This window comes from Labeo rohita, chromosome 3 (genome assembly GCF_022985175.1).
Source record: "Labeo rohita strain BAU-BD-2019 chromosome 3, IGBB_LRoh.1.0, whole genome shotgun sequence".
NCBI classification, from domain to species: Eukaryota; Metazoa; Chordata; class Actinopteri; order Cypriniformes; family Cyprinidae; genus Labeo; species Labeo rohita.
Window position 1 is genome coordinate 14,932,687 of NC_066871.1, and position 11,606 is coordinate 14,944,292.

An 11,606-nucleotide genomic window follows, 5' to 3' on the forward strand; every position below is an offset into this window, starting at 1 on the left:
GAATCGGAATCGCTCGAATTTAAACAATACCCAACACTACTTTAAATAATGTTAACTTTTAGTTGAATTATATGAAAATCTCACCGAACAAGAGGCTAAAAGAGACACTGCTAAAATAATACCGAGAACAATGCACAAACAGTATGTAAATAAAAAAGAAACTTTGAAGACAAATTGTCTTTAAAATTCACTAGCTGTATGCCAGGATTGCTGGTCCGAGTCAAAAGAGTCCTTATGAAATCCTCAGCAGTGCCCTAGGCACCTACTTAATGGGATACTTCCACCCTTTTATAGTCCACCAAGCAAAAATTATAAGTTGCTTAGGAAAGTTATAGCACAGCTCTCCTCAATGAGCCACATGATTTGAAGCATCATTTAGGTGCCTTAGCAAGCACCATTAAACAGTAAGTCCTCAAAGTGTCTGTCTAACTGCAGCTCAAAACTGGACTGCCTCATTGATGGAGTGAGATCTCTCTCATGGCCCATTTAAAAGTAAGGCCAACTAAGACAAGATGGTCCCCACAGGACCTCCAGCCAGCCAGTTTCAGACGCTCAGCTGGTGGCTGCCTCTGCTGTCCTCCTAACCCTCTTTCCAACTTCCAACGGACCCGCCGGCCGGCACATCACACATCAAATGCGGCGCCGGCTACCATCAAACAAAGAGCACCTGAACAGCCGCCTCGTGAGGTGAAGGTCAAAACTCTTCCAAAAGCCCTCACATTAAGCCTGAGTACTTTCAGGCCATCGAAACTGAAAACTGACAATGACATAAATACTGAAAGGACTGAAGTTGGTTTAATTTAGGAAAGAGAGAGCGAATGAGGTCCAGCAGAAGGGAATATCGAGCCTCATGCGTCTTGTCCTCGGGGACACTGGAGCCACAAAGGTCAGACATGTTTGTTCTAAACAAAAGGATCCTGTTCTGCAGTAAACAACCTTGCAGTGTCAATAGAGCAGGAACCCTCCCTCGGGTGGCCTGGAAAACACCGCCATGATCTAATCTGGTTGAAAGCACCGGGAGAGGCTAACAGCATTCAGGACTAAATTGAGTTTCAACTGTACTTGCTTAACATGGAGGCACTTTTACAGGCAGTTGAACGTCCTTATTGCATTATTACACGCATTCTCTTCCTACAGTGTGGCTCTCAGCAGACCTTTTTATTAGGTCCCCAAAGCCGAGCAGATGGCCCTTGTTGGGCTCTTCTATCCATGTGTAATTGGCTCTCAACATTCATTAGCTGGTTAAAACATCAGCAATCAGCCATTGACTATTCAGAATTCACTTCTAACGCAAATGGATTCCGATCGAAACTGGATCTACAATGGGACTTTCGGGGAATCATTATTTATTTCTATTTGAGTTGAGATGATAAAAGAACAAACTGTGATAGTGGCAGAGGCTAGAAAAATTGGAAATACAACTAGGCTACATGCACACAGTCAGTGCTGATACCAAAATTTTGACTTCGATACGATACCTGACTAAAATATCACGATACTACTCCTGAACCGATACTATTTTATTTAATTAAAAAAAAATTTATTGTCTATATATGTTTATATATATGCTATATATATGTTTGTTTATATGTCTAATTAATTGAAATCATGAAACTTGCAGAATTTAACAGCAATTTATTAAAAGTTTAACAGAAATTACATTTTTAAGGCTATGTGAAGTACATTTTTTTATTTTTCTCAAATTCAGTTTTGTTTGTGAATCTCTGTTTTCCATTAATTTTCTTTATTCTATTTTAATCGTTTCATTACATTTTAATACTCAAAAGCATGTCTAATGAATTTATAAAGGATAGTTAAAGAATTAATTTATTATATGCTATTTATTTCTCCTTTTTTTCAGAAATACTATGTTGTGTATTTACAATTTTCTGGTAAATAAATTCTGGTAAATATTTTTTCTGTTAAATATTTCTTAAACATTGTTTTAATAATATTTTTATTGGTAGTAGTAATACTATCTTTACATCAAGTAATATATTGATATATTTCTAGCTGTCAAGTTAAACCAAACTTTTATTTTCACGGGTTGATGTGAAGACCTTTAGGATCTTCATTATATGACGATAGCTTTCCGCAAAGGAAACGGTAAAATGCTCATGCAGTGACTCTCAGAGCAGTTCTAAAGAATATGTTCATGTGTTCATGTACTCATATATTGAGGCGGCAGAGGCTGCGAGCATCACGCGTATGTGTGTAGTAAACAAAACTGAGTGTCTGCGCCATTTATTAACACAGACACGCAGAAATACAGCTCTTATTAAAACGCATTCTTAAAGTACCGGTACTAGTAAAATGCGGAATTTTACCATTTTTTTAAAAGCAGGGTATCGCAATACTTTTTAAGTACAGGTATATTGTGCAACACTAGTGCTGACTTGTGTCTACTAACAGATCTGAGTCTCAAATTGTCCAATCGATCCAAACAAGGCAAATCCTAAAAATTGAAGGCAGTCAATTCAAGCAATAAATACCGCTTTGGTAGTCTTTAATGTGGTGTGATAGATCGCTGTAGTTAAAGTGGGTAGGTTACTCGCATATGCGTAATCAAACGCATAGCAAGAGATTCGTGACAGTTTCATTTTTGTTCTAGAACCCGTGCTCTGCTGCCACACTGGAGCGCACTCACCACCAACCGGACAGGGGTGGGAATTACAGCTCTGATTTACATCACCCTCAGTGTAATCTGTCAAAGTGACGGACGGCATTTACCTTACACTTTTAAAAGATTAATTACTCTTTTATTCTGAAATCCATTCTGACTGAAATCAGACTTTTTAAGTGCATGTGAATGTACTTAATGAGATCACACACAAATGGAGACTTGTGCCTCTCAGATTTTTCTCCTGAGGAAAAACAGCAATCTCTAAAGTGCCTCCTCTAGTGTATCTGTAAAGAGCTCAACGTCTCAAATTGTACTCAGAATTGCTACGATATCAAAGTCTGCAATCAAAGGTCAAACATTTTAATGAGAAATCAAATATATCTCATCAAATTCTTCCAAAACCAAAATTATGCCATCTACGCTGATTTTATAGCTCTATGTCTCTATTTTGTCTCTATTTTTAGGAGAAACATCTAAGTTAACATCCAAAAACGAACTCTCCTGAGAAACCTTTAACAGCAATGAAATCTTCCTCGTGGCTGATACACACAGCTTTACTCCTCTCTACAGTAGAGTGCAGCAGTGCCGTATGTCGCCATTGATCATTTATATTTTTCCCCTCAAAATGAGGCTACTGTCTGGAACATGTCATTCCAAAGCTGCTAAAATGGAGCAAACACATGAATTATTCTTGCAAGAACAGGGTGATGACGTATATGATCTGATGCCATGTTCTCTGATGATCGAGGTGCTTCTATGCGTTTCATATACCACTGATCTCCCCGAACGCCCACACATATCCCCCCCACCTTATTTAAGCACTGCTTCATGGAACACTTATGCTATTTATAGAGGCTTTAAACGGCCCACACCTTCAGATGCGGTTATGTTCTGCCTTTGCTCAGAACAGAGCGAGGTGTGAGACACCCCCTGCATCACAAATATACAAATGCAACCACAGTCTGCTTCGATCTCCAAGGGCATTAAGGCAGAAGGTGTGTGGTTGGAGACGTACAAGTGAAATCATCAGGGTGGTTTTGAAAGGTGTTAGGTGTAAAAATAATGATAACTGTCATCAAAGAGTCTCTTTTTTCTCACATAACAAAATATCAATATTTCATATCAGTTTAAGCAGGTAAAATGAACCGATAACAGGTGGTTATCATAAAAAAACTAACAATTTTCAGATTTCTAAGTTCTACTGACCAACTTGCTCCCTTCTCGTCATTCGTGTTCTTCTTTTTCTGTCTCTGTTCCTCTCTTTCTCTTCCTGAGTTCTATCCAGATGTAGCACATTCTGCCAGCTCTTCTTCAAACTCGTAATTTTGCAATTAAGACTGAGGAGGCAAAAGAGGCTCTCCTAAGCAGCTGGCTCACCATCAAGCTGACAGCAAGAGGAAATCCTCTTTTATTATTTACTCACTGTTTTCCACATACTGATGATTAAGGAAGAACCAGATCACAGCTGTGCTGGTATTCCATAAGGAACGTGAAAACCTTCCTCAGATAGTCTCTTTCTCATTTTCTTCTTTGAACGTGCACAAAAATTGTCAGTCAGTGGCCAGCTTGTTATTTGTGTCTCTTCACTGCTGAACGGCCTTAAATGGATTCACTGTCTTGAAGGCAAAATAATTTTGTGTCTGTGTTTAGTCAGTTAGTAATGAATATAATTATGAATAAGCTATAATATTATTTCCCTTGAAGTTCAACTTAAATCTTAAGTCAGGGTGATACAGGAACTGGACATAGTCAGCGTGGGGACAACGCTTTGCAAGTAATGTAATCAGATGACTTACTGGTAAAGTAATGCATTACTGTTAAATTTACAACAAAATATCTGTTACTTTTTCAAACAAGCAACGCAAGCTACTTCGTTTTCACATTGATTCACTCACACCTCTCCTGTTCCCATGTTGAGAGAAAATGGGAGTGAGGTGCAAAGGCACTTGCTTCAGTCTGAGGCTTATAAATTTCACTGTTGGTATGAAAGTCCAAGCCCAACCCAGGTGACAAAGAGTAACACAAAAGTATGGTGTAACACAATATTTGACCCTGGACCACAAAACCTGTCATAAGTAGCACGGGTGTATTTCTAGCAATAATCAACAATACATCATATGGATCAAAATTATTGAATTTTCTTTTATGTCAAAAATCATTAGGAAATTAAGTAAAGATCATGTTCTATGAAGATATTTTGTAAATTTCCTACCATGAATATATCAAAACTTAATTTTTGATTAATAATATGCATTGCTAAGTACTTCATTTGGACAACTTTGAAGGCGATTTTCTCAGTATTTTGATTTTTTGCACCCTCAGATTCCAGATTTTCAAATAGTTGTATCTCAGCCAAGTCTTGTCCTATCATAACAAACCATACATCAGTGGAAAGCATATTTATTTCAGATGATGTATAAATCTCAATTTCTAAAAGTTTATTTTTTTGTGGTCCAGGGTCACATATTGTAATGCATTACTTTTAAAAGCTTTTAAAACAGCCCTGATCCACTTCCACTGCACTTCAGCATGTCACATGATACTCTAGTAACGACTGATCTGTAACTAGTATAATGTATAATCTTTATTGTTGTTTTGTTGGGGATGTGGGCACATCAAGATGTGAAACAAATTTGTATAAAACTTTTAATGTAATGCTGAATGTAAAAGTCATATTACTTTTTGTGATGTCAATAACAGTGCTCATGCAAACTAAAAAAAAATGTTGACAACTAATACAAGCTAATCTGTTATTACTCATGCATAAAAATTACTTGGGACATGCATAATACTGAGCCAAAAAGAGTTTAACATTAAAAGTCGCCAAAAGTGAGAAGTGTACACTGGATGATTTTTGTCTTTTACGACTAGTCCTACAGTGTTCTGGAATGTTCCAGAAGGCACTAGAATATTACAGAATATTCTAGAATGTTCCATAAACTTCTAGAATGTGCCCATTCTTGCAAAATCAAAATATCTTTAAAAAAAAACATGCAAAATTAGTACAAAAACATGTACTAAAACAAAATCTGTACTAAACTAATGTTTCATAATTAGTGATAGTTCTAAAGTTCTACAATTTACCTGACCTAAATATTTACCAAAATATTGATGTTATGTGATAATAAATAGTACAGTAAGAATTACAGACAAGTTGTGCAATTGTTATTGAATATCCAGTGGAATTTCATTGGACAAAAGGCCTTTAATGTCTACAAAAAATAAATAAATAAATAAATAAATCCTCCCTTTTATAAATGGATACACCTTTTCTACCAATACTTCACACAATTATAGAGTTAGTCACATTTCATTAATTGCTTTTAGAAAGCCCCAGCTGTACAGGCTCATTCTGTCATGAACAAAAGTCTAAAGAGTCTAGTGTTATTTAGGGCATTTTCAGACCTGTAGATCATTTGTTTTGCTCCAAAACAAGGATTTTAGTTACAATGTTGCATTTTATTTTTGGTTCAGGTCTCTTTCAAAAAAAAAAAGAACATTTCAAAATACCAAATATGTGTTTATGCAGGTCACGTGTACACTACTAGTCAAAAATTTTTGAACAGTAAGATTCTTAATGTTTTTTAAAGAAGTCTTTTCTGCTCACCAAGCCTGCATTTATTTGATCCAAAGTACAGCAAAGACAGTAAAACAATTCTGAAATATTTTTACTATTTAAAATAATTTTCTATTTGAATATATTTTAAAATTATTTATTTGGTAAATTTATTCCTGTGATTTCAAAGCTGATTTTTTAGCATCATTACTCCAGTCACATGATCCTTCAGAAATCATTCTAATATTCTGACTTGCTGCTAAAAAAAAAAATAAATATATATATATATATATATATATATATATATATATATATTATTATTATTATTATTATTATGTTAAAAATAGCTGAGTACAAAGTATACTGACTCCAAGCTTTTGAATGGTATAGTGTATAACGTTACAAAATCTTTTTATTTCAGATAAATGCTGGTCTTTGGATCTTTCTATTCATCAAAGAATCCTGAAAAAAATGTACTTGACCATTTTAAATATTGATAATAATAATATAATAATAAAAATGTTTCTTGAACATCAAATCAGCACATTAGAATGATTTCTAAAGGATCGTGTGACGCTGAAGACTGGAGTAATGATGCTGAAAATTTAGTTTTGATCACAGCATTTTAAAATATATTCAAATAGAAAGCAGTTATTTTAAATAACAAAAATATTTCACAATATTACTGTTTTTGCATGTATTTTGGATCAAATAAATGCAGGCTTGGTGAGCAGAAGAGACTTCTTTAAAAAAACATTAAAAATCTTACTGTTCAAAAACTTTTGACTGGTAGTGTAGGTAACACTCTTCAGTTACGAATTATTTGATACTAGGGATGCAACAATACATTAGTCCCCGGTTCAATACGTACCTCGTTTTTTAACCACGGTTTTCGGTTCGGTTCTGATAGCTTGCCACATCAGTGTTTTTTTTTTTTTTTTTTTTTTGCATCTAATTAACAACAAAATACTCCTGTAAACCTCTGTACACTGGAAAAAGCGTGGAATATTATATGTCTGCCTAATATTTTTTGTGAGAGAGGTATTATTTTTTTTTATTTTTACACAAAATAGGATGGGTTTTTATTCATAATGGATGCCAGTGGGCGCCCTCGTGCAGAAAATCCACATATGCGTCAAAGAGAGAACACTGATGACCTTCCAGCCAGGAAATCTCTAATATGGATAAAGGCATTAGTATTGCTGTAACTGTAGATTTTTCAAATATAAACGGGGAGGCGTTTCCTCATCTCAGCACGTGAAATCACGGACAGACACAGCAAATTTCGAGAAAAATAAAACAAGAAAATTATTTAAATGCAAAACCGAAAAACCGCAATTCACAAGCACGTATTGAACCGTGGATGTCGTACCGAACGGTTCGATATTATATTGAGTGACATCCCTATATGATACAGCTTGGTCTGTTAGATTGGGCTGCTTTCTCAACACAAATGAACTGTTTGGGCAACCTCTGGCCGTTCTGGTGCAGATCTAAGTGCAATTGCCATTCACATATACCAAGAAGAACTAAGGGAGAAAACATCAGGCGACTGCTTCAGAAACAAACACTCCAAACAAGCTATGTGCGAAAGCTTCCTTACAGGAACAGTTCACTCAAACTAAAAATTCTGTCTTCATCTATAGTCAACCCTACTCATCTTGTGTTTTTCACCATTAAAACAAAAAGGGAATAACCCAGAAAAATGTCCAGGCTGCTCTCTTCTACTCTAAACAACTGGAAAGGAACATCAAGATTCAAATAAAGACAAAAAATACCATAAGCATTAGTGCAATATTCTTTAAATCATTAAACTTTCCTCATGCGCATTCAAAATTCACACCAAAAGGAGAAGAAACTGCACAAACTATATTAATAATGAACAAGATGTATAGTTCCTACACTGTTCTAACAAAGCTTCGATCTTCACAATCTACAGGAGGCACAAACAGCTTTGCTCTCCAGCAGAGACCCTCAGGTTTCAGCATGTCTGAGCATGACCTTGCAGAAGAATCCCCTTTCTCCCTCAGGTCCTACGGGGTCCGGGATTCCAGATACAGTCAGCGCTGCTCTCGCAAATCAATGGAGGCTTTCAACAGGTTTAGAGAAGATAGGAATAGATTTGAGAGCGCGACTGAAAGAAAAAGAGCGAGGAAAAGAGGGAAAGAGAGGAAAGATCGAGCAGTGGGTAAAGTCATCATACACTCATCTGTGCACCTGTAATTAGAGCTAGTGCTGAAGTCTGCGGTGGAAAAATGGAGAAGCGCAGCACCGCAGAGGGTGCCATTGACCTGCCGTGACCGGTAATTGCAGTCGCCTTAAAGAACATCCAGTGCCTTTAGTGCGTAAGAAGGGGGGCAGGAATTAAAATCACTTTTCCAGGGTAATTTAGACTCATACAGTGAAGAAAACAGCCATCTACAGGTATTCAGGTACAAACTGCAATGTTAGAAAACGTGTCAAAACTTCACACTTCCAAGTCATACCGCCTGTGCAGGAGTTTGAAAAAAGCTGTCCGGATGGTCTGTTTGCATTTTCAACAAGATTTCATATGAGAAACGCCTTGTTCATGCTCAAGTGTGAAAAACAGCCCTCAGAAATTGGATAATTAGACTCATGAGACAAATGGGAAGACATCAGATGCTTCAAATCTGAACAACTAAGCAGGTAGAATCAGACTTCTGTCATTAAAATGATTTGAAAATCTCATTTAAATGAGATATGTAGATATTAGAGATTGCCTAATAAATTCTATCTATTTAACCAGCGTGCAAATTTCTAGTTCATGAAACGTCCTGTTAATTAGTTTTCATTTTACTGTCAGGATGCTTTGTGAAAAATGAAATCTACTTGAGGCACCATTTTGGATTCTCAAGATCATCACACTGGTGGAAACCTTTGTAAAAAAAAATTAAAAATTTAAAAAAATCAATGCATCCTTTCAAAATGGACCTTATAAGATCATGTAAGACTCCAAACACTGTCAATACATCCTCCAGTTCTCCATTTTCACAAGAAAAAAAGCTTTGAGACATGTCAAATATACAATACTGAAGGTCCTTGAAAAGGATTGACTGTTGCTGCGAGACATCTACAAAAAGCACCACAAGCATTTTACACTTTCCAAGATCTTTCAAAATACGTAATGAATAAATTCCTACCTTGACACTGAAATCCTTGTTTCCCAAAACCCCTGAAAAATAAAAGCAAAGGTTCATTGAAAAAAATAACAGAACCATAATTTTTTAAATATTTACACATGCACCAAATCACTTTGTGGTTTGACTGTTGTCTCATGCAGTATGACTCATTTCTTATTTCTTGCACTCTTATACCCTTCTATTCTCTTGCAACAATGATCAAGGCTTTTTTTCATTCACATTTTTACATTTTCATTTTACTTTACATCTTTTAATTTAGGAAATCAATAAAGCTGTGGCTCAAAACCAAGTGAGCTTCAACCGAAACAGCATTTTAGATATTTTAGGCTTGTTCTGAGTCAGCGGAGCCTACAAATGATACCCATAAATAAGTGTGGTCTAGATAGACAGCACAATAGGTCTAGAGACACAGTGTACAGTGTTACACCTGAGCCGCAACAGTAACAGGTCCACCTCTATGGAAAGCCATTTTAACATTTATTCCTTAATTTAAGTAGAATCTCCTTTTATGTTGCTACACCTATTTTTTGTGCTTGTTATTCATTTATTAGACAACAGTGTCTTTCCCATACATCTCTAATTTAACTAATAAGACATTTAAATTGATGGCAAAGAAGCAGTTCTGACAAGTCATATGACCCTGGACCACAAAACCAGTCATAAGGGTCAATTTTTGGAAATTGACATTTATACATCAAGCCGAACAAATAATCTTTAAAGTTGTCCAAATAAACTTCTTAGCAAAGCATACTACTAATCAAAAATAAAGTTTTGATATATTTTTGGTAGTAAATTTACAAAATATCTTCATGGAACATAACCTTTATATAATATCCTAATGATTTTTGGCATAAAAGAAAAATCGATCATTTTGACCCATAAAATGTATTTTTGGCTATTGCTACAAATATAGCTGTGTGACTTATGGCTGGTTTTGTGGTCCAGGGTCACATATACTAGCACTTCATATATAGATACTAACACTCTCTGTTAGTAAAAAGATGTTACAGCAAAACAGAACTGTTACTGGCAACTAATGAGCGAGTACTAATAGTATCTACTGAACACATACATGTATTTGAATAAATAGCTACGTGCACATTTGAAAAGGCTATTAGTCACAATTAGACTACTTAGTAGTAATCACAAGAATAGGAACTAGCAACACAATACCACTACTTTAATAAATGAATGTTAAAGCAGCTTGCCATACACTTCAGCAGAGCGCATACAAACTCTCTTACCAGATAAAGTCCGTGCAGTGGCTGCAGAAAGTAGGCTGCTTGAAGAAGCGAGCGATAAACTTGTGGTTCTTAACTTCGTGAACGTTCTTCTGTCTCAGGGCACCTTGTCGGGCAAAGCCCCTCATGGGTGCGCTCCTCTCCTCTCCATCGCTGTTCGACTGCTCTGCCATTCTCAACGGCGGGAAAGTTTGCGCGAGCCTGTACACTGGAGTGAGTTGTGCGGAGTGCGTACATGTAATGCAAAGCTTCAGACTGCGATGAACTCTCAGGCGCGATGCTTTGCGTCCCTCTCCGCCCAAGTGCCCTCCTTACGCACCGGTACACGCACACACACTCTGACGCGCTGTTACAAGACTCCTCCCACCCTCCCACTCATTTACCTTTGGCAAGCGGAGCTGATTGATAGAGATGCTGTCAAACCTCTCTCACATTTACATGAAAGAGTTTAACAGCATAATGAGAAGGAGACAATGGGAAACATTTACGAGGAGATAATGAAAAGCGAGGCTGATGAAAATTTATAGTGCAAGAAAATTGTCAATCATTAACTCGTCACTGTTGATACTGTGTAAGTAGAACGCATTTAGGTGATAAAACTTAAAGGTGCACTCAGTATTTTTCATATTAAAAGAAATAGCACTTTAGATAAAAATGATTAGAATCATTTACAGACATAAGAGTTAAAGACTAGACTGTTGTCATCTCGAAAAAGCGATTTATTCTACATGGAGCGGGTCGCCCCCTCATGGGCACTAACGTGTTGACATCACATGACCAGTTGTACAAAACGCAGGCATTTTTACATTTGTCTAGATTAAGTTGAATGTCCATTACACGCATGTGTCAAATATAAGACTGTGAGGAAGAAGATACATAACTGCTTCTGTGAAGCTAAGAAATTAGTAAACAAACTAAATGCTGATTGATGACAGTGGTTGTGATGTTCACAACCACTGATTAATTTGAGATGAATGAGCCAGTTAAAAATAAAACTTACCGAGTGCACCTTCAACATTTAATTA

The 11,606-nt window shown here is 36.3% G+C and overlaps 1 protein-coding gene across 2 annotated transcripts in view; it reads right to left on the reverse strand.

Annotated features, from left to right (window-relative positions):
* Positions 1 to 10,897, reverse strand: part of prkcbb (protein kinase C, beta b) — a 158,612-nt gene extending 147,715 nt beyond the window's left edge. The window contains exons 1-2 of one of the 2 annotated variants that reach the window (XM_051102886.1): positions 10,585 to 10,897; positions 9,341 to 9,372 (exon numbers count right to left, since the gene is read on the reverse strand). In XM_051102886.1, coding sequence (XP_050958843.1) covers positions 9,341 to 9,372; positions 10,585 to 10,754 — 202 coding nt within the window. In that variant the 5' untranslated portion in view covers positions 10,755 to 10,897. The remainder of the gene's footprint in view (positions 1 to 9,340; positions 9,373 to 10,584) is intronic. The other variant, XM_051102880.1, reaches the window with a different exon arrangement.
* Between the last annotated feature and the right edge of the window lie 709 nt (positions 10,898 to 11,606).